Source organism: Poecilia reticulata, linkage group LG2 (genome assembly GCF_000633615.1).
Source record: "Poecilia reticulata strain Guanapo linkage group LG2, Guppy_female_1.0+MT, whole genome shotgun sequence".
Taxonomy (NCBI): Eukaryota; Metazoa; Chordata; class Actinopteri; order Cyprinodontiformes; family Poeciliidae; genus Poecilia; species Poecilia reticulata.
Genome location: NC_024332.1, coordinates 26,758,343 through 26,778,653, shown reverse-complemented (window position 1 = coordinate 26,778,653; position 20,311 = coordinate 26,758,343). Strand labels below are relative to the sequence as shown.

Below are 20,311 nucleotides of genomic sequence, written 5' to 3'. Positions count from 1 at the left end.
GCGCGCTCAGAGCAGCGGCGGCCCTGTGTGGACAGAAGCGTTCTCCCAGCAGAGCCTGGGCCAGCGAGGCGCTGAGCCGCTCAGGAAGCCAGGCGGCCGGTACCTCCACCCGGCAGCTCTCCACCAGCCCGTTCTTCACCTCCAGCTGGAGCTCAGCACTGCAGCGAGCCGCCGGCTGCTCGTCCCTTAGCTCCAGCTCCGTCTCCACCCTGAATTTTGGCGTCTTCCCAAACGTCCATTCCCAGCTGCGTAGCTCCGCCTCCATGCTGCCCACGCCCGGAAACAGAACCTCGTCAGCCGGGTCGATGCACCGGGATGTAGACGTGAGGCCAAACTCTGCGGGTCAGAGCRGGAGAGGACAGAAAGACGTCAGTCAACCGGACCTCACCGTATTCACTAGGCAGGGGAAGAACACAGAGCACCTGAGCTGTACTGCTGCACCACAGCCTCCAGTAACTCCTCCCACTGCAGGGAGGGGGCGTGGTCTGTCAGGTTGGCCACAGGTGAGGGGACGCTGGGTGTGGCATTGCTATGGATACCGGGGCAGGAGGGGCGGAGCAGAGTGGTGATGGCGGAGCGGTCAGCAGAGTGGAGGAGGGTACAGTGATGGTAGGACGACTTCCTGCTGAGTCTGGATGCTGTGCCTGGAAACAACAATGACAACAATAGTTATCAATCAATCAATCAAGTTCAGGTGTATAGCATATTTCAGCAASAGGAACGTTCAAAGTTCTTTAGATCATCAAAATACAAAAATAAAACATCAGTCACCACTTTGAGAAACCAATAAACATTAAATTTTGTCAAATGTCATCATCGAAATAATCAATAAACATCAAACATATTGATCAATGCTGTTATGATAGTTAAAAGCAGCTCTAAGCAGCTGGRCTTTYAGTCTAGATTTAAAGGAACTCAGTGTTTCRGCTGTCTTGCAGATTTTCATAAGTTTGTTCCAGATGTGTGGTGAATAGAAGCTGAATGTGGCTTCTACATGCTTGGTTCTGRTTGTGGATGGAAAGCAGAACCAGAACCAGAACCTGAGAGGCCTGTTAGGTTGATCCAACAGCAGCAGATCTTTAATGTATTGTGGCGCTAAACTGATCAGTGATTTATAAACTAACAGTACTTTAAAGGTGACAGAAGGCCGACTTTGTAAATATCTTTATGTGGCTCTGAATGTTTAGGTCAGAGGTCATCCTGATCTCTAGTTTCCAGCTGTAATAACTGAAGCTGTGACTCTGGGTCGTCAGCAGGGGGCGCCAGCCTACCTGAGATCTTGTACTGTCCATTCAGTAAAATGTCCAACCTGTCAGTGGCCTGCACGTCCAGCTGCGGCCGGACTCTCTGCAGGGCGTCCGTCACCACCTTCAGGTTCCTCCGACGGTCGTACGCCTTCTTGGAAGCAAAGAAGGTCAGGTTCAGGTTCCCAAGGTCGTGGTAGACMGTCCCGCCGCCGCTGCGTCTCCGGGCCACAGGGACCTGAGCGCTCCTCATGGCCGGTAGGCTGCACTCGGCCCAAGGGTTCTGATGGCGGCCAATGACGACGGCGGGCCGGTTCCTCCACARCAGCAGRATGCTGCGCTGCTGCAGGTCAACGTGGGCGTCAATCCAGTCCTCCAGCGCCAGGTTCTGGAACACATCAGTGGACTGAGACTGGAGGACCAGTCCAGGGCTGGACGGGTCCATGAAGAGGCAGCTGGAGCTGCTCCAGGCCCGCTGGACTCCGGCACTCAGGACACAAAACGTCCGTCTGAGGTGGGACAGCATCGTCCTCCTGGGGTCTAAAGCTTCATCACACCTGGGGTCAGAGGTCACATACAAGATAGTTTATTCACATTTAAAGTAGGTAGTTTTATTATCAGAGTTGGGTAGTAACTTAATTATATTTACTTATGTAACTTTTGAAAAAAATTACTTTTAGGAGTATTTTTACTATGTTACTTTTACTTCAGTAATTTTATTATGAACTCTTTCTACTCTTACTTKAGTAAAATTTCTGGATTTGCTCCACTCTAAAAGAAAAACAAACATGTTTTAACCTGAAATTCAACAGACACTGACACACACCTGCAGGTTTTGTTAAAGTTTCATCAGTTTTATATTGAAAGAAACTGATTTTTCTTCTGCCTCATTTTGTTATGTTTTGTTACTTATATATATGAAATTATCAAAATTTCCACTTAACTTTATATTTTGGTCCATCTGATTATGTAATTTTAAAATTATTTGACGAGTTATTCAGTACTTGAGACATTTTTACTAAATACTTTTTTACTCTTAATTTTCTGGATGGTTACTTTTTACTTTAACTTGAATAAAAATATTATAAAGTTGTGCTACTATTACTCGAGTATAATTTTTGGATACTCTACCCACCTCTAGTTATTGTTAGACATTTAAAAATTAGTAAACAAACATAATCTGGAGTCAAGGTTTATTTTCTGAAAAATATTTCCATAAATTTCAATTATATTTAAATAAAATTTCATTTTTATTTTTAGTTAGCATTTTTACACCAAAAAAACGTTTCTACTTCTTATTTTTAACCATTAACATTTATTTAATTTGAGGAACCGAGGGGACACTTGACTAGCCCCGCCCTCTGAACTCCAACAGCAGCGCTACCATTAGCTTTAGCATTGTTATCTTCCGGTTTCTACAGAGAAACCAACAAACCAACAGTTTTATGAAGGTCACGGCTTAAAACTACACTTTAATATATGGATATAGAAGTAAACGAGCTACTGACCTGAACCGGGGAGACGCTGCTTCTGTACACCAGCGGTGTCCGTTTAGCCCACTAGATACRCAACTTCCGTTACACCCTTCAGAATAAAAGCTGAAAGCTGATGTGTTTTGATACCATATACACATATGATAACAAATGTCACGGTACAGTTTTCCAATAAAAAATTCTATTTGGGAACCAATAAACAAACGAAAAAACCCCACAAATTATTATTATAAAAAAAGAAACTTCTTACACTTACAGTCTGTGTTTGAAACACTTAAGTGCTTTTCATGTTATTTTGCTGATTTACATGTATTTTTTATTAATATAAGCCTTCATTCTTTACTTTTTTCTCTAACCAGACTAAATTTGATGGTGTTTGTGAATTATGTTTTAAGTTCCATTTCCATGTTTGTGTTTTAATGCCTCTTTATCTCAGGTTTTAAAGGCCTTTAACATACATTTGTCATAAAATGTATGTCTAATTTGGTCATCTGTTTATAATTGGGATTTTTTTGTTTCTATATTTTTTTCTTTCTATATGTCTTTGTTTTATATTTAACATCCCTYTTCTTGCAACTAAAGTATCACTTTAACTTGCTCTTAATATTCTTGTTATGACTGCTGATATTTTAATCGAACCAAATATTCGGATAATTAGCATATTTTTCATATTTAAACCGATTAATTGGGTGCTTGTATAAAGCTGTGTGAATTAAAGTCGAGTTGGATCTGTGCTCTTATTCTGAAGTAAAAGGTCATGTTTAATACTGGAGTTTCCGTTCAGTCCGTCCCTGTAATGTTTCTGGGGTTGATCTTCTTTTAAACTGGCAAAAGTTCCGCTTGGTGGATTTTTTATTTATCTGAATTTGTTCAACTAGCTTTTGTTCTTAATATCTGTCTGACTTTATTTTATCTCTTTGTAGTATGGATTGATTGAACTACATTAATATAGTTTAGGTTTATTTTATACAGTTGAAATAAGTCAGTTTCTATATTTAAATGACACMATGACCAACACTAATGCTCCAGCATAAGTAACTGAAGCACATACTGCATAGTGTCTACAAAAAGTGTTCACTTGGTTGGGTCTTTTACCTTTTTATTGAATTTACAAATCAGTCATTATCAATAAAAATTAACTTTGACCTGAAAATTAACAGAAATGACAAAAATGTGCAACATAACACAAATAACTGCCCAAATAATCCCCCCTTCTTTAAAATGGCTGACCCAATTTGACAGAGGTCCAGTCAACTAGTGCCAGTTGTCTCRCAAATAGAGGAATGGAGACAAGTGGACAAGGCAGAAAAGACTCCAGCAGAGGTAGATGTAGCAATCCCAATCAATAACAACAGGTGAAGGTGAAACTCCAGAAATACCAACGGCTGAAAGCAGAAATAGAGAAGTTGTGGAGAGTGGAGGCCTCAGTGGTGCCAGTGGTCAACCTGGAGCGTTTACCCCCCGTCTGAGAGCGTGACTGCAGCTGATTCCAGGAACAACCACGAAGTCTCGGTTCAGAAAAGTTCAGCTGAAATACGGAGAAGAGCCTCAGGTGGAATCAAGCAAGATGATGAGCAGAATGTCTAAAGAAAATGATATTCAATAAATTAGAACATGGATCTGATGAGACCAGAGTGTTAGATTAAACGTACTTTTTGAAAAGAACAACCTTTAAACAGGTATTAAACATACTTTCAGTAAATGTTATTTTATTGGTCTGATGTGATACTTTAACCTGAAATTTCATTAACTGTTTCATTAACTCATAAAAGCTTAAAAACATCAGTCTGTGTTAATCTACATAATGTGTAGTGATGTGACGGTAATGTATATATACATATATGTAGATTTGTACATATATATTAGGTTAAATGAGAACTACACAAGTTCCCTTTGAACTGAGTTTTATTTGAGAGTCTACTCTATTTTTGAGCTGGTTGATCTAAAGTCGTCATCATGAGGAAGAAGCTCAGAGTCTAATGAGTCGACCAGAGAGAGGAAGAACATGTGACCACTTCCTGACAACACGCAAACACACAAAACCAGACTCACACACACTCAGCCGGAGTCGGTGAGTCGGAGTCGGTGATGTTTCAGGTGAGAAATGTTCATTTAAACTTTATGATAATGCTACCAACTCTGCATATGGTCTACATAATATAATTTTACTGTTAGTTTATTATGTGCCAACCTTTAAATGTCTTCTATGAACTTTTTAATCAAGATAGTTTATGCTTTCTTTGATATCTGAATTTCCAAAGGAGAAGTTATTGAAGGTGAGTCCACAGTTTAAGCTGTTTAAAATCTACAAAAAGMTTCTTCTTTCAGAAATTCAGACTTAGGTTTTAATCAGTTTCATTCAAATCCAGTTGAAAAAAATCTAAATGTGGTTGTAAAACTAGAGGGTTTTTATGGAATGCAGTTTTCTGTTTTGAAAAGTTGAAATCATTAGTAAGAAGGAAGCTRGGTTTATCATTTCTGGGTGCGAACTCTTAGTTGTGTCCTGTTATCACACGTTCACACTTAGTCATACAGATACATGTCGCTTCTGTGAGGTCGGTACATCAGCACCAATAAAAGATCTGCTCCGATAGTCGCTGAAAATTTAGCATCACGGCCAGAAGTTAGAAACACAGCAGCATTAACAAAACTTAGTCCTAAAGTCTTCATTTATCCTCGATATTTAAAAATGATCCCTGAAATGTATTTGATTCCCCAGGAATCAAGGGTATATTTGATGGACCTAGGGGTCCACAAACCCCATATTGGGGTCATGGGGAAAACCATGACCCCAATATGCTGAGCAGAGAGTTTAACTGACTCCTTTACAGGCAGAGGTTGGTACAACAGGCCTGGATTGAGACCACAGAGCATCTGGTAGTTGAAGGTCCACATGGCTGGAGTGCAAGAGTGAAACTGTGTGGTGGTTCTAGGGTTCTGGTGATCATGGCGGAAGTCAGTAGGCGTACCCAGATGTAGGCCGGGGTTTACTGGAGGCGTCGAGACTGAGCTGGCAGCCGGGATGTGGTGGAGGATCGGTTGAAGTTCCTCGGACAGAGCGCTTCGGTGGTGACCTTGGAGGGACTCGCGTCTTAGCAGGACTCTGCCGCTGTGGAGAAACTTTCCTGACCCAGTTAGGACCCAGTTACTGCAAGGTGCCCCAGACCTGTGGCTGAACAAGAAGCTCAGATCATCACTCCTCCACTTCCGTGCATACCAGCTCACCAGATGCGTTTAATGACGTCAAATGTCGCTCTGCGATTTGTGGTCATCTGGTCTTTGGTCTCTTCTACTCAAACGACATTGTTCAAGAAACCTTTTTGATCAGTCAGACACAACAACATTGACTTCTAGACCCAGTTCACCACTAATGGTATCGGGGGAAAGAAAAGGTCTGAATCATTTCGAAACGCGAACTGAACAAAGACCTGATGTCAGACAAGTTTTCTCTCTCAGCCTTTCAATCAATGTTTTTCTAATTGACAGGTCAGGAACATGTTGGGTTTCTTGTGATTTAAAGTGTTTTCCTCTGTAATCTTTCTCTCTACAGGTGATGCTGTCCAGATCAATAATCACCTGCTGCACATAAACCATCCATCCATGTGCTCAGGATCCACAGCAGTGTGTGTGCATGAAGACATGTCTGACTTGTGGACATTCACGGCAGCGTCTCCTCCTCCCATCGTCCACCAGTCCTCTCGGACGCACGCCCTCCCTCCTTTCTCCACCTCCTTATTCAGGAACCATGGAAATCCTTCTCCTACCAAGGTTCCTGCTTAGTTCATCAAAACAGATTTAATATTTCTAAAGCCTTGCTTGCTTCTAAACATTTGTTTATTCCAGGTGTCCTCGCCTCACGTGTATCCGCCCCAGAATACATCCCCTCACATGGGTCAGGTAACCTCACCAAACCTCAGACTGCAGACCCAGGCTTCGTCCTTTCAGTTCCCCCAGTCCCAGATGACCTCCACTCACCTCACACAGCCGCAGGTCACCTCCCCGCACCTTTCACCGCAGATGGAGATATCCCCCTCCCACCTCTTCTACCAGCCCCAGATGACCTCTGCTCACCTCCATTCAGCCCAGGTCAACTCCTCCTACCACTCCCCTCTCCTCCACAGTCCTCAGGTCAGCTCCCCTCACCTCACTCCACAACCTCAGCACTTCCTGTACAACCAGAACCCGGACCCAGAGTTGGACTACACCGACTGGAACAAGTGTGAGGCGTCCTCCGATCTGTCATGCTATCTCAACGGGAGTGCGTTCTCCTACCAGGTAAGAATCATCATCCTGCTAACCCAGCAGAACCAGCAGTGAGTCTGACAGTTCCCTGATCATCTGTTCCAGAACCAGTCACCCTCCCAGTACCAGTACAGCACAAGTGAGACGCCACACACGGATGAGGTGGAGCGAACAGTCAAAGCCTATAACACTCCATCAATTCATGCTGGCGGCGTGTTTGATCAGAGCGACCCAGCTGGTCAAGCCCCACCCACCTGGGACTCCATGTCCCCCACCCTGTCCCAGGTGCAGTGTCCCCCTCTGGGCTCCACCTCTGTAGCCGACGCCATGGGCAGATGGAGCTCCATTGAGATGAGCTCTTCCCCTGCTGAGGACTTCCCCAACAACCAGTTCTACCATGAGGGTTACCATGGAAACAACAACCAGCAGCCCTTCTGCAGCCCAACAACCCCAGGTCCAAGTCCTCACTACCCTCCGGCGCCAGCCGTCTCCAGTCCAGGTCCTCAGATGCGGACAGGTTGTCCTAAACAAACGTCCAACCCGCTGAGCAGGGACCCTGCCGCCGCGCTTTCTCCCAGTGACCCCTGCAGCTACTTCCTGTCTTCCGACAGCACCCATCCCCACCAGAGAACCCAGCACCTCCTGCCGGGGCAGAGCGAGGCGGAGGAGGCCGCCGGCAGCCCTGAGACCAGCTTCTCCCCTCTGGACAGAGGCCCGGCCTGCAGCAGTTCTGGTCCGACCCCGGGTCTGTCTGCGGGACGGAGCTGTAAGGATGAGAGTAGAGGAGGAAGAAGAGGGCCAAGAAAAGGGACTGAAAGCCAGCCAGACTGGAACTGGGTTYGTTTTGATGCTGTTTAGCTGAAAATGAATCAAACCAATACTTTGAGATGTCTAAGTTGTGTTTTCCCTTCTGGTTCCAGGTGAAGCAGCTGCAGCCTTTAAGAGCCGCTAGAGTTCTGGACTCCAGGTAGTCCGGTTGTTACTAGCTGGTGATCATCAGCGATATCTCAGATGGAGATGGTTTCATGTTGTGTTTCTGGAAGCAGGTGCCGGCTGCTGTGCACGGTGTGTAACCGTGACTTTAAGAGTCTCCCAGCATTAAACGGACACATGCGCTCCCACAGTGGCTTCAGATCGCCGACACGGCTGAAAAAGGTCTGCACTACTTTTTTCTGGCTCTGTTTGACCAAAGATGTTATAAATGGTTATTTAAACATACTTTAGATGTTCACATTTATGTCCCAAAAGGTAATTGGTAGAAATGCTTAGATTTATAAAGAAAGCCTGCCCTCTAGTGGCCAGAATAAAGAGCAGTTTAAAAAGTTTAGGCTGAACATTTTGACGTTCCTGTCCTTGCTGTCTTTAGGACACCTCTCCTCCCACTCAAAGCCCAGCGTCCATCGTGATGCCCGTCTCAGTGCCGGTCCAAACCAGAGGAATGTCCGGGCAGAAGAAAGGCGTCATGCCCACGTCAGCCAGCGGGGGCGCTGTGCTCTACCGCAGCATAATGCATCTGAAGGAGCAGGAAGAGGCTGGATCTACGGACTGCCGGGTTCAGAYRGCTGATCCGGGTCACTACACCCCTCCCCCGATGCTACGCCCCGACAGGCCTGGGCCGGGGCTGTACCGCTCCGTCACCACCAGGAAGCAGCAGAGAGCAGACACCATGCAGCTGCACAGTAAGTCCTGAATAAAACTGAGGAGTCAGAGTGGGTGGGCAACATGTGGGGTTAAAGCTGCAGCTTTAAGACAAGTCTCTGATTGACAGGTTTAGGTGACCCTGTTCCTATGGCAACCGCCTGTCCTCCACCGGAGCCCATAGCAACAGGAGGCATCAAGCCGTATGTGTTCAACTTCTGAAGTCCGYTTTTAGGAATAACGTCCCTTACTAACTGTGAGCTGTTAATCTCAGGCGGATCAACTTTGGGAAGAGCTTCCAGGCTGAGATCCCGTCTCTACTGGACAGAAAATACGCCTGGGCCGACTCCCACAATGCACTGCTGCTGTGGACGCCATATGACGAGATGGAGCGTCCCGTYGATCAGCAGAGAGGTCAAAGAAATAAAAACAGCTACAGAATGTCCTTAATTTGGAAATTAATTTAAAACGTTCTTGTTCTGTTGTTGCAGTGGAGGCTCTGCTGATGATGGCCAGGTCCAGTGTGGTACCAGGAGCCCGGACCGGGCCAGAACACGCCCTGCAGCTGCTGGCACAGTGCAAAGGAGACTTCCTGGTAAGGAAAGTTTTCAGAAGGAATTTATTAATATGAGGAGAATCATCAACTGGACTGGTTTTATTATCTGAAGAGACCTTATGGGTCCCATAGGAAGAAAACCTTTACCAATAATCCTAAAGAGACTGAAGCCATAAGAAACACAAGGGAAGAAACAAATATACCAAAACAGACACACAAACAGATGGAAAATGTGGGAAAAAAAATAATACAGGTGTAGAAATATCCACACAGAGAAAATAAAAGAAACCACCAAAAATCTGAACAAAAGAATGAAAAGCAACAGTACTGAATCTCACCTCAAGGAAAACAAAAAAGGAGTAAAAACCAGTAACCAGTGAAAATCCTCCAAAGAGACAAAAACAGTAAAAATATGTTTTCAACTTCTAGAAAAAAATCTCTATAATAAGAAAAAAACAGAGATGGGAATGTTTTCCAGTTTAAGTGCCTGCTGGTTGTTAGTTGATATGTTTTTATCTTATTCGTTTCTTCTGTTTGATCTAATCATAATCTGTTCTCTCTGTCAGCTGACGGTGGAGAAGATGCTATYAGRACCGGAGACCTCCTCCAACCAGACCGGTCAGTTGGTACCTGTTGATCAGAACCAAGCAGTAATGTCTGAATGAATCCAGAAATACAGCAGGTAGATGTTTCATTAACATCTGCGTGTGTTGCAGGTGTTCAGTGGAGCGCCGCAGAGAAGAAGCTGCTGGTTAAATCCCTGCAGATCCACTATAAAGATTTCAGCAGCGTCCAGAAAGTGGTGAGTTTGGGGCTCGGTCTGGTTCTGGTCCAATACGAACCAACATATCTGACCCGTTTTGTGTCCTTTAGGTTCGGTCCAAGTCCCTGTCCGAGTGTGTGGAGTATTATTACCTCTGGAAGAAGAAGCTGAGTCTGGGTGTGAAGACCCCGAATGGGCTGACCGTCAGTCTGCCTGAAGGAAATGTAAGAAACAGGAAGTTTGTCCTGATTGACAGTAGAAACGTTTACAACAACATGAACAAACACAGTGGAATGTGGCTAAGCTAACAGAGAACCAAGGTTGGGTCTTCCACTTGATGTAGTAGTTTTCTTCTGTAAAACAGTAGAAAGTCGTTTGAAGTACCAACCACTTGGTCTTTCCTTCTACGTCTYGACTAGTCAGGACTTCCATAGATTTTGGTTTCRAACATCAAAAATTATTCTGATTTTTWAAAAGTTTGACTCAAAACCTTCCAAGCTTTTGACTTGCAGCTGGTGTATGTTGGTCTCAGAGCGAAGGCAGGAACTCCAGGTTTGACTTGTCCTTACAACCACAACCATTGATCCTTGGGGACTTTAAACCGTATTTCTTGTCCATTAGTTTGAGTTTGGAACCTGAGTCTTGTGAYCTGACAATGAACTTTGACTAGGCCTTCGATCTCTGGGATCTTGCCCAKCGAACTGACCTTATCTTTTTGACTCTGGCCAGTTGACCTGACTTTGAACTTGGTGGCTTCTTCTGGCGTCTGACTTTGGTAAGCAAGACTTTTGTGGGAGAAATGACACCATGTTACACTTCGGAAATGTTCTGAATGTGTTATGTGCTCCTCAGTTTCTGTTTCTAGAAGATATAAGAGTCTTTTTTGAGCCATTCACTCAAACATTCGGAGGGAATCTAGTCTTGCTGTTGCATTAGTAACATTTAAGATGGAGTTTGAGTTCCCATAAAGTTGATTGGTGTAGCGTTTCAGGTCAGTGAACATAAATGAAACTAGAGGGCTGAGCAAATGAAAACCACTGAAACCAAATTCCTGTTATCACTCCACATAGACTCGTAACAGAAAACACACAACCTCGAACACACACAGGATGCCCACTTCCTGTCAGCGCTCTCAGGCTTTTGAACAAACTGTTACATGACATTTCAAGTAGCCAGCAACTTTCTGTATGCGTGGTCACACCTCAGTTGACTTTATTTCCATTACGCTCATTTAGGTTCCTCTAGCAACTGCATTCTGCCGTCACCTTCATGTTTCCAGAAACCCTCCAGAAAGTGACTTGGAGTTTATTCTGTCATTAGCAGTTTTTGTAAAKGAAGTTGAAAAAAGAAGACAAGCTAATTAGAGAAGGAGACTAAGTGGTTGGAGAGCTTTTATAAAAGAACAAATCAAGATGATGTTAATATCTGCAACCACTTCTTTTTCTATTATTTTTGCTTTTCTTTCTTCAGGGTCAAAAAGCGTCAAAATCCCAGAAAGCCTCATGAAGCCAGGGAGCATCAGCCTCTCGGGGAACACACTACTTAACACAAACCCACACATGTAGATTAAAAAACAGAAAACATGGAAGCCATTTTCTTCCGGGTTTGTTGGTTAATTGTAGTTCATTTAGGGTAATGTGACAATGTTTGAAATGATTACGTCTGTATTTATCCATGAAGCCGTTTAAATGTGCAAAGTCGCTTCACCCTGAAGCCTTAGTTTCATGTCAGTGTCTGTAGCAGCTGATCTATGTGATATATTTCTACACAGCACTGGACTTTCCTGTTGTGACAATGTAATAAAGCAGCCACATGTGAACAAGCTTCTGACTAAAAGTTATTTTCTTCCATAATTTTCTAAGCTTTCCTTGGTTTCTTTCTCAAGGCCCTGAGGATAAAAATAGCKGTTCTTGTTCCTGCCTGAGTGAAAAATGAAAGACGATACAGTCATACTGTTCAAACAGAAATTTAAACTCAAACCAGGAAGAGATTCTCAGGTTCTGAGTTGATGCTAACGTTTTAATTCTTTGTCAAAAACAAGTCAAAAACAAGTCAAAGGTAAAAAAAAAAAAATCCTCTACAAAAATAACAAGATTAAGATAAAGATTTAATTTATGGTCATCCCATCCAATCAGAAGAGCTAGGTGATTCATTAATCACATTTAAATGAAAAACCAAACAGAAAAAATAAGCTGCATTTGTAATTCAAAATCCATTTTTACTGGTAAATTATTGAATATTTTTAATCTGTTGTTCATCAGATTGGAGTAAAGTTCAGCTTTCCTGTGTTTCAGGAAGCCCTGATYGCTAATGGACATTAGCATTAGCAACATGTTTAGCATTGAGATGCTATTTTAAGCTTGGATAGTTTCGCTGATAAGCTAACTTCCTTTAGCACAACAATAATCCAATCAGATCATCTTAGAAACAGAAATTAACCCCAGTGGGCCGAGAAAAAAGACTTTGTCGTCCATCATTATTGTTAGTGGATGTAGCTTGTGTACCAGATTTATGGACCTACCAGAAACRCATGAAGAGTAAGATTATAGCTCAGGGAAATGCGATTAATTGMTTTAAAATCAATGTAATTAATTAAATGAAAKGATGCTTTAAAGTCCCAGCTGTAATTAATTAATAACATTTGAATAAATTGGAGGCAACATCAGTAAATCAAAAGAATCAGCCTGGATGTTCATCCATCATATACAAGAACAAACGTCATGGAAACCAAAACCATGAAGACGCTGGCTGAAAATGAGAAACAAGTTCTGTACCAATCTGGACTKAAAGGAAGAAGCCATGACAGCATGAAAGAGTGTATTACTGTGCTTGTAAGGTGTTTATGGATGGTCTGGCTTATGAATGATGATGCATAAATATATCTGGGAAAGATCCAGATCCAGATCCAGTTGAGGTTGAAGTCACTGGATCCTGTTTCACATCAGAACTGAAACTAACAAGTCCAAGAAAAACTGATCTATACAACAGCAGTCATCTATTTTTAGGAGKCTTTCAGTTTACTTTCCAGAAATGAAAACCTTCACAGTTTAGAGGAATGGCTTCATGTCTTTGTTGGTTTTCAGGATTTTAGTGATTTTTCTTCAAAGCAAACAACCTGCTGAACATCTGAGTTCCTCTGATTTCCCCAAACTCTCCGCATTCCTCTGTAATCTGATGTTTTCCCGTGTTTCCTGAGTCTGCAGGGAGCTTCAGGCTACTCATAAAGTTTGACTCCTCCTYGTTTCAAAGGTCCTTCAGCCGTAAAACAGGAGCAGGAGGTGAAAGGAGAGGAGTGAGGGATGGGAGCGGAGGAGCAGGAGGAGGCTGCGGCTCCTCTGGAGGCAAAGAAGCAACAGAAAACCTCCAAAGACGTTTACTTCTGCGTCCTTCCAGATAAATACGAACCCCTGATAGAGGAGGGAGAGGAGGAAGACGAAGGAGAGGAGGACAGGAGGAGGAGAAAGGAGGAGAAGAAGAGGAAGAGGAAGAAGAGGTGCAAGAAGTGTCGGAAGGTAAGATGACCTTTGACCTGGTTGGACATTCTTTTGTCACTTTTCTGTTCAATAAAAACTCTCAGCATTAATGGCATTAATATAAAAATAYATCAATAACAAAAAATAAACAAATGTTTGACGTTAAATCTAGTCAAAGTTTTACCTGGAAATAACAAAACATGTTAACGAAGAACACAGATGTGTTGTATATTAATATGAAACATTTATTAAAGACAAACTTCAGATTTTTCTGCTTGTTGACATTCCAGCAGTCTTTCAGCTGCAGCTGTTAAACATTGACTCTGTTTTGTAGTCCTGACCTTTGACCCCACCTCCCTGARCTGATAACCAGAGAGTCTCAATCACTGAGAGAGAGATAATATTGTAAAGAAACGTCCCGGTTCAGACCCAGAGGACGCCGTCCAGCGGGACGTTTTGTCCCGTTCTGTTGATTCAGTGGACAGTTTATCACCATAAAACCTYAAACTTTTAGATGCAGTACTGGAAGGAGCCTCTAGGTGCCACTATAATCCTCCATATTTGTTTATCTGTGTACTGGTGGAGGGCAGTGGAGCCACCTGTCGTGTTTTTGGACTGTGGGCAGAATCAACGGAACCACGGTGACGACCTGTAGGCGCTGAAAGCTGAACTGGAGACCAGAACCATTTTCCCACCAGTCCTACTGGACTCAGTGGTTCTGGTTGATGTGAGAGTGGTCTTCACTTCCTCTCTCCTCGTACTCCTTCCTCTTTCCAGAGGAAACACAAATATATAATTGCTATAAAATATGATCGCTTCTGGATCTGAACTCTCCAGACAGATTTTGTTGTTGGTTTGATCTTCGGTTTAAARGTTCAAACTGGAGAATAGCAAAGGTTTCAGCTGTGGCTGGACGATATGACTGAAAACTGTATCACAATATGAGCATTTCATATCAGTCTATTGATAATTATTGATTAGTTTTTTTGTGGTGTTGCATTTCCTGTTTTATCAACAGTTCTSAGTCTGTTGGTTTTCAGTTTTAAGCAGTTATAAGGAACGGTGGCAAAACAATAAACTGCTGCTGCACAAGTTACTCAGCAAGTTGTTGCTAGGTAACCACCAGATACTCAGCAGGTTGTTGCTAGGTAACCAAAGAGTGAGTGGTTACCTAGCAACCACTCACTCTCTAGTTGATTCCACCAGCGTTAGCTAGCTGTGAGAGGTTGAGCAGCTAAAGTCTTCCCTCTGCCTACATCTCCCAGAATGCTGTGCGGTTCTGGATCAGAATTCAGTGAATATTCCATACATTTAATATTCTATTAGTTGTATTATTTGTTGATATTGATCATATATTTATTGTGTTATATATTGATTTACTGTCCAGTTGTAGTTTCAGCCTGAAGAAAGATCCACTAACAACTTCCTGCTCCTCCTCCTTCTTCTTCTTCTGTGGTGCAGAACATCTGTAATGCCCTGCGGTACAGCTGGCGCATCCTGCTGGCCGGCGTGCAGAGCATGGCGTCCTCCTACTCCACGCCGCTCTCCGCCATGCCCACCGTGGTGATGGAGATGAGGCGACCTGGAGACAGCATGGCATGATGGGACATCTGGAGTTTACCGTGGACTTTACTGTGTTTTCTTGTTATATATGAACTGATGCTGAGGAAATGTTTACTGATGTGTTGAATAAAGACATGATGCAGAACCTGCTCCCTCTCTGATGACACTGAGCTGCTTTAGCCTTTATTAACCCAACAGACAGATAATCTTCTCTTTCCTTACACATCACTTCCTCGTTTCATGGCCCAGTTTTAGACTTCCTCCAAACCTTCTTTCATTTCATCTCCTCACTCTGTATTCTTCCCTCTTTTCAACATCATACTTTTTCACTCCGTTTATCTTTTTTTAATCTCACTTCTTGATCTTTCGTTAATTTCTCATCAAAAGGTTTCAAAACTGTAAGACAACTTCTCTTTTCTTMAGTCTTATTTTAATCTTGTTTCCTTTACTTTCTTCCTCCAACTCTTTAACTTGAGCTGTATTTCCTAACATCCTCATTTCCAGTCCGTGGTTACGTCTTCCTGTTGTCTTTGACATGACTTTCTCCAGTTTTACCTTCATTATGGCGAATTTTTAGCATCTTCTCTCTTTGTAAACCCAACCTTAGCGATCACTGGCAGATAAACTTGGATTTACTTGTATCAGTATGCAGGTCAGTTTGGGGATGTAAACGATCCAACAGGTTCTGTTTGGACATTGAGCTTCAACACATCCTATCAGTAGCAACTGGGAAATATCGAGATAAAAATAAATTAGAAAAATAAAGACTTCAGTTTATTGAGTTATGATATAAAAACATTAAGAACAAATGCCATTATGCTGCATAACTTTGATGAATAAAAATGGTTCTGGTGGAAGTTTCAACTTTTTTCAGTATTGAATTAAASTTAATGGCTCCATTTTAGCTCCATATTGGTCTCACAGCATGATGCTGCCACCACCATGTTGCATTGTGTAATATGAACTTGATCACACTGGATTTTATTGATCGTATCAGACAAAATATGGAGACCAGATACAAGATCCAAATGTGTCATATTCCCTATTTGGTCACTAGATGGCGCTGAAGCCCCAGATATCTGAGCCTAGAGGTGATTACTTTTACATGCCAAGTACATTAGCCACCTAGCAAACATCCATCTGGGTGTAATTAATTTATCTAATGTGCTTCCCTTTGTGATAAAGTTCCTAATAAATAACATTCTAATTTATTGAATACATCTGTAATGGAGTTCAGTATTAGCCACGCCCCTCACATTTGATTAGGTGATTTTGATAAAATTATTTCATAGTGACTCTGCAGGAATAGGAACCATAACATTTTAATTAGTCACCTGTACTGGCTATAAGTTTGCATTTTAATGAATAATTGAATAAATAAATTTTCTATTAAATACATTTAAAAAATAAAAACATATTTTTTTGTTGGTATATTTAATTAATGATTTAATTATGTGTTTATTTCATTTTGTCCTTGTTGGCCCTCCAAATCTCTGATTTCCTGGTCTTCCATGTGCAGTGCGCAGCCCCGACCACYAGGTGGCGGTGTTGCACACAGCGCTCCGCTGCTGGACCATAAGCAGGAAAGAAGGCTGGCCGTGAATCCGACCCGCCTGCTGGGCTCAGTAACTGTCCCCGCAGTGACAGCAGCAGCTGCTCACAGTCCGGTTCAGCAGCAACATGAGCAGCTCCTGAAACTTCTCCCAACTCCGACAAGAACCAGCCGGGCCTGACCCGGACCGGTCCAGCGGAACCGCCGCCATGTCCCCGCTCCAGCTGTCCGTCTATTGGCGGCTCGCCCTCSTCTTCTTTTTCATGCCTTTCCTYTTCTTTCTAGACATTTTTACAGCCGCTATCGCTGACAGAACTTGTCGCCATGACAACGATACTGAAGCGTCCTCGTCCTGGCTYGGAACGGTCCCGCCCAGCGCAGACAACAACCAATCGCAGCACGGGGAAGTTTCGGAGCTGATCGTTGATTGGAGGACGGATAAATCGCAGCTACATGTGAGTTAGTGACTTCTGTTGTTTTTCTGATAAAATTTTCACTTTAAACACGTGTTTATGTCCACGCAGTTACTCCTGCCGCCTGTTACTGTTTTACTGTTTTATTAAAGAAAACTCCTAAATACTTCAGATTTATTATGCACAAACAACGTAACTATAATCTCTTTTTGACATGAGGGAGTTTTGACAGCTGGTTTAGTGGAGGGATTAATTTATTACACATGTGGATTGCACAACTGATAGTGTTCACTCTGTTAATGTGCAACATGCGGCTGTTAAAATCAAGCCTGAACATTTTGGATCCTGCTGTTCCTGACAGTTGGCAGGAGGCTGTGAACCCACACGTGGGCCGTCCCGCCGGGTCATCTGCAAGTCATGTGTGGGGCAATACTGTGCTTCTAGGAACTCTAAGCAGCTCTATTACAGCTCAGTTTAGAGCCTCTGCAACTTTACACGCTACCTTTTATTGTTAAATCACGATTGTCATCCAAATATACATCTGTGATATAYAATACAAAAGAGATTTAGCATCTTTATTCATACCAAGAAGATGCTATTTAAAAGGAAACAACTGATTACTAGAAGCAAACTATTATTTCCTGCTGGTTSMATCTGCTCAGCACCATCGCTGATGTCATTTCCTGTTAAATATCTCACTCCAACACCATCAGGGTTTCAGCAGATGCTTTCAGAACCTGTTCCACAGTCGGGTTGTGGCTTTTTCAGTTTATTGACCCTCATGGGGCTCGGTACTGTCAAAAAGTGGCAACCCTTCTGGTGAGATCAACCATGGMTGGAGTCCATCTGTCTTCCAGTGTGTATTAAAGATGTCTCCTATTGACCTCAAATTCTCCGGTTGAATTTCACCCGGRCCAATCGGTGAACAGAAGGGAAAGTTGTGAACGATGACATCAATTTTCTTCGCCGTTTTAGAATTGTAGTTTGTTTGTAGTTTTAGCGATGGCAGCAGAGGAACTGAACGAAGCCGTGGCTGACACCACCGCTCAAAATACTGAGCAGTTAAAATCGGATCAAGAGGAAYGTTTTCAAACTGGTGTTTTTGATACGTCATAGACAAACGTTAGCTTTTTCCCGCTTGGTTTCATCAGTCACTGATCAGTAACTCATCTGTCTCCTCTGGATGTCCACATGTGTCAGTCAGTGTGCGGTTGGACAGACTGGCTGTCTTATGGTCAGACGGTCTACATGGTGGGACTGCTACTCGGATCCCTGGTGGGCGGAGCTATTTCAGACAGGTAGACACACACACACACACCCACGCACCCACACACACACACACAGCTGTAGGAGGTGGAGCTTTGCTGACCCGGTCGGGGTTTCCTCTGCAGGTACGGGAAGCGCCCGGTGCTGCTAGCTTGCGCCTGCATCCAGGCCTTCTGCGGCCTGGTGCCCGCCGTGTTTCCTCAGCCGCTCCTCTTCCTCGCCATCCGCTGCCTGACCGCCGTTTGCTGCTGCTGCATCAACATCTGCGCCTTCAGCCTCGGTAACAACCGTCACTCTGCAGCATCCTCTTCTCAGACAGTCCACCAGTTATTCAGTGAAGATGTACTGGTTCATTTACATAATAAATAGAAAGAAAGACAGATTACTTGGATCAGTTGTTCCAATCAAAGGATATTTAGTAGATGNCCAATCGGTGAACAGAAGGGAAAGTTGTGAACGATGACATCAATTTTCTTCGCCGTTTTAGAATTGTAGTTTGTTTGTAGTTTTAGCGATGGCAGCAGAGGAACTGAACGAAGCCGTGGCTGACACCACCGCTCAAAATACTGAGCAGTTAAAATCGGATCAAGAGGAAYGTTTTCAAACTGGTGTTTTTGATACGTCATAGACAAACGTTAGCTTTTTCCCGCTTGGTTTCATCAGTCACTGATCAGTAACTCATCTGTCTCCTCTGGATGTCCACATGTGTCAGTCAGTGTGCGGTTGGACAGACTGGCTGTCTTATGGTCAGACGGTCTACATGGTGGGACTGCTACTCGGATCCCTGGTGGGCGGAGCTATTTCAGACAGGTAGACACACACACACACACCCACGCACCCACACACACACACACAGCTGTAGGAGGTGGAGCTTTGCTGACCCGGTCGGGGTTTCCTCTGCAGGTACGGGAAGCGCCCGGTGCTGCTAGCTTGCGCCTGCATCCAGGCCTTCTGCGGCCTGGTGCCCGCCGTGTTTCCTCAGCCGCTCCTCTTCCTCGCCATCCGCTGCCTGACCGCCGTTTGCTGCTGCTGCATCAACATCTGCGCCTTCAGCCTCGGTAACAACCGTCACTCTGCAGCATCCTCTTCTCAGACAGTCCACCAGTTATTCAGTGAAGATGTACTGGTTCATTTACATAATAAATAGAAAGAAAGACAGATTACTTGGATCAGTTGTTCCAATCAAAGGATATTTAGTAGATGTGAGTTAGCACAGACTCCAAATCATACAACCAACCCCCTCCCACACCATGCAGGCTAGAAACTCTTTATGGACCTCTGGACATGACACTGACAGTTGCTGTCTTCAGATGTTGGAGCTCTGCTGGGTTAATGTGATCAGAACAGTTTGATCTGAGTGGACTCACTGGTAGCAGACGGAGCCCTGCTGACCAGGCCGACTCCTYRGTATCCACACGTTGCTGAGTCGGTGTCCCTGCTGTGTTTTTGTCCGGCAGCGGTGGAGTGGACCCTGCCRGCCGCTCGCCTCTGGCCGCCGGCCTTCCTGCCATTCTGCTTCAGCCTGGGGACGATGGGCGGAGCCCCGCTGGCCTGGCTGAGCCCCAGCTGGACGCACCTGCACCTGCTGCTGGCCCTGCCGCAGATCGTCTGCCTGCCTCTCTACCTGTACGCCCGCCTGCGCCGTCCGTCCGGCCTGCTCATCAGCAACTCTCTCATGGTTTCCTTTCTCCTTGTCTGCAGAGCCATCCCAGAATCTCCTCGCTGGCTGTTGTTACAGAGGAGAAAGGATGTTCTGGACGGTTACCGTAACAACAGCCCTGCAGATCAGAAGTGTTTGGACCTGGTAAAACTATCTGGTGGTAAAACTCCTGACATATTCCTGGTTCTGTAAGGCTGAGTCCCTGYGTTCCTGTCCAGCTGCTGGACTCTGCCTGGTCCGACCTGCACAAAGCCTCTGAAGCTCAGATGGCTGGAGGCCACACCCCCAGTGACATCACACACCTGAGGCACCCGACTATCCTCCTGCGGCTGTTCATCATGAGCTACCTGAGGTACAGCACACACCAACGTCCAACAAGTACAAAGGAAGTTTGGTTTCTGTAAGGTAATGAGCAGGGGTGCAAGTAACGGGGTACGGCAGGGTACTG

The 20,311-nt window shown here is 44.1% G+C and overlaps 4 protein-coding genes across 6 annotated transcripts in view; 3 read left to right on the top strand and 1 right to left on the bottom strand.

Annotated features, from left to right (window-relative positions):
• Positions 1-2,815, bottom strand: part of lipt1 (lipoyltransferase 1) — a 3,981-nt gene extending 1,166 nt beyond the window's left edge. The window contains exons 1-4 of the mRNA XM_008398353.2: positions 2,753-2,815; positions 1,272-1,801; positions 423-644; positions 5-336 (exon numbers count right to left, since the gene is read on the bottom strand). Coding sequence (XP_008396575.1) covers positions 5-336; positions 423-644; positions 1,272-1,770 — 1,053 coding nt within the window. The 5' untranslated portion in view covers positions 1,771-1,801; positions 2,753-2,815. The remainder of the gene's footprint in view (positions 1-4; positions 337-422; positions 645-1,271; positions 1,802-2,752) is intronic.
• A 1,965-nt stretch (positions 2,816-4,780) lies between these two features.
• LOC103457879 (transcriptional-regulating factor 1-like) lies at positions 4,781-11,759 on the top strand. Of its 2 annotated transcripts, none has more exons than XM_008398339.2 (14): positions 4,781-4,834; positions 6,288-6,505; positions 6,581-7,012; positions 7,085-7,816; positions 7,900-7,946; positions 8,026-8,134; positions 8,346-8,658; positions 8,748-8,820; positions 8,892-9,031; positions 9,109-9,212; positions 9,740-9,791; positions 9,890-9,975; positions 10,047-10,160; positions 11,407-11,759. In XM_008398339.2, exons 2-14 carry the CDS (start codon positions 6,338-6,340, stop codon positions 11,440-11,442), a joined length of 2,406 nt encoding a protein of 801 aa, XP_008396561.2. In that variant the 5' UTR covers positions 4,781-4,834; positions 6,288-6,337; the 3' UTR covers positions 11,443-11,759. The 2 variants fall into 2 exon arrangements, with proteins under 2 accessions (XP_008396561.2, XP_017165119.1); XM_017309630.1 differs by having other exon boundaries at positions 8,023-8,134.
• Positions 11,760-13,202: 1,443 nt separating this feature from the next.
• LOC103457711 (protein PXR1) lies at positions 13,203-15,133 on the top strand. Its single transcript, XM_008398065.1, has 2 exons — positions 13,203-13,448; positions 14,871-15,133. Exons 1-2 carry the CDS (start codon positions 13,236-13,238, stop codon positions 15,009-15,011), a joined length of 354 nt encoding a protein of 117 aa, XP_008396287.1. The 5' UTR covers positions 13,203-13,235; the 3' UTR covers positions 15,012-15,133.
• A 1,417-nt stretch (positions 15,134-16,550) lies between these two features.
• LOC103457698 (solute carrier family 22 member 13) overlaps positions 16,551-20,311 on the top strand; it is a 7,927-nt gene continuing 4,166 nt past the window's right edge. Inside the window, exons 1-6 of one of the 2 annotated variants that reach the window (XM_008398035.2) lie at positions 16,551-16,979; positions 18,138-18,235; positions 18,329-18,483; positions 19,661-19,829; positions 19,905-20,007; positions 20,082-20,215. In XM_008398035.2, coding sequence (XP_008396257.1) covers positions 16,734-16,979; positions 18,138-18,235; positions 18,329-18,483; positions 19,661-19,829; positions 19,905-20,007; positions 20,082-20,215 — 905 coding nt within the window. In that variant the 5' untranslated portion in view covers positions 16,551-16,733. The remainder of the gene's footprint in view (positions 16,980-18,137; positions 18,236-18,328; positions 18,484-19,660; positions 19,830-19,904; positions 20,008-20,081; positions 20,216-20,311) is intronic. The other variant, XM_008398050.2, reaches the window with a different exon arrangement.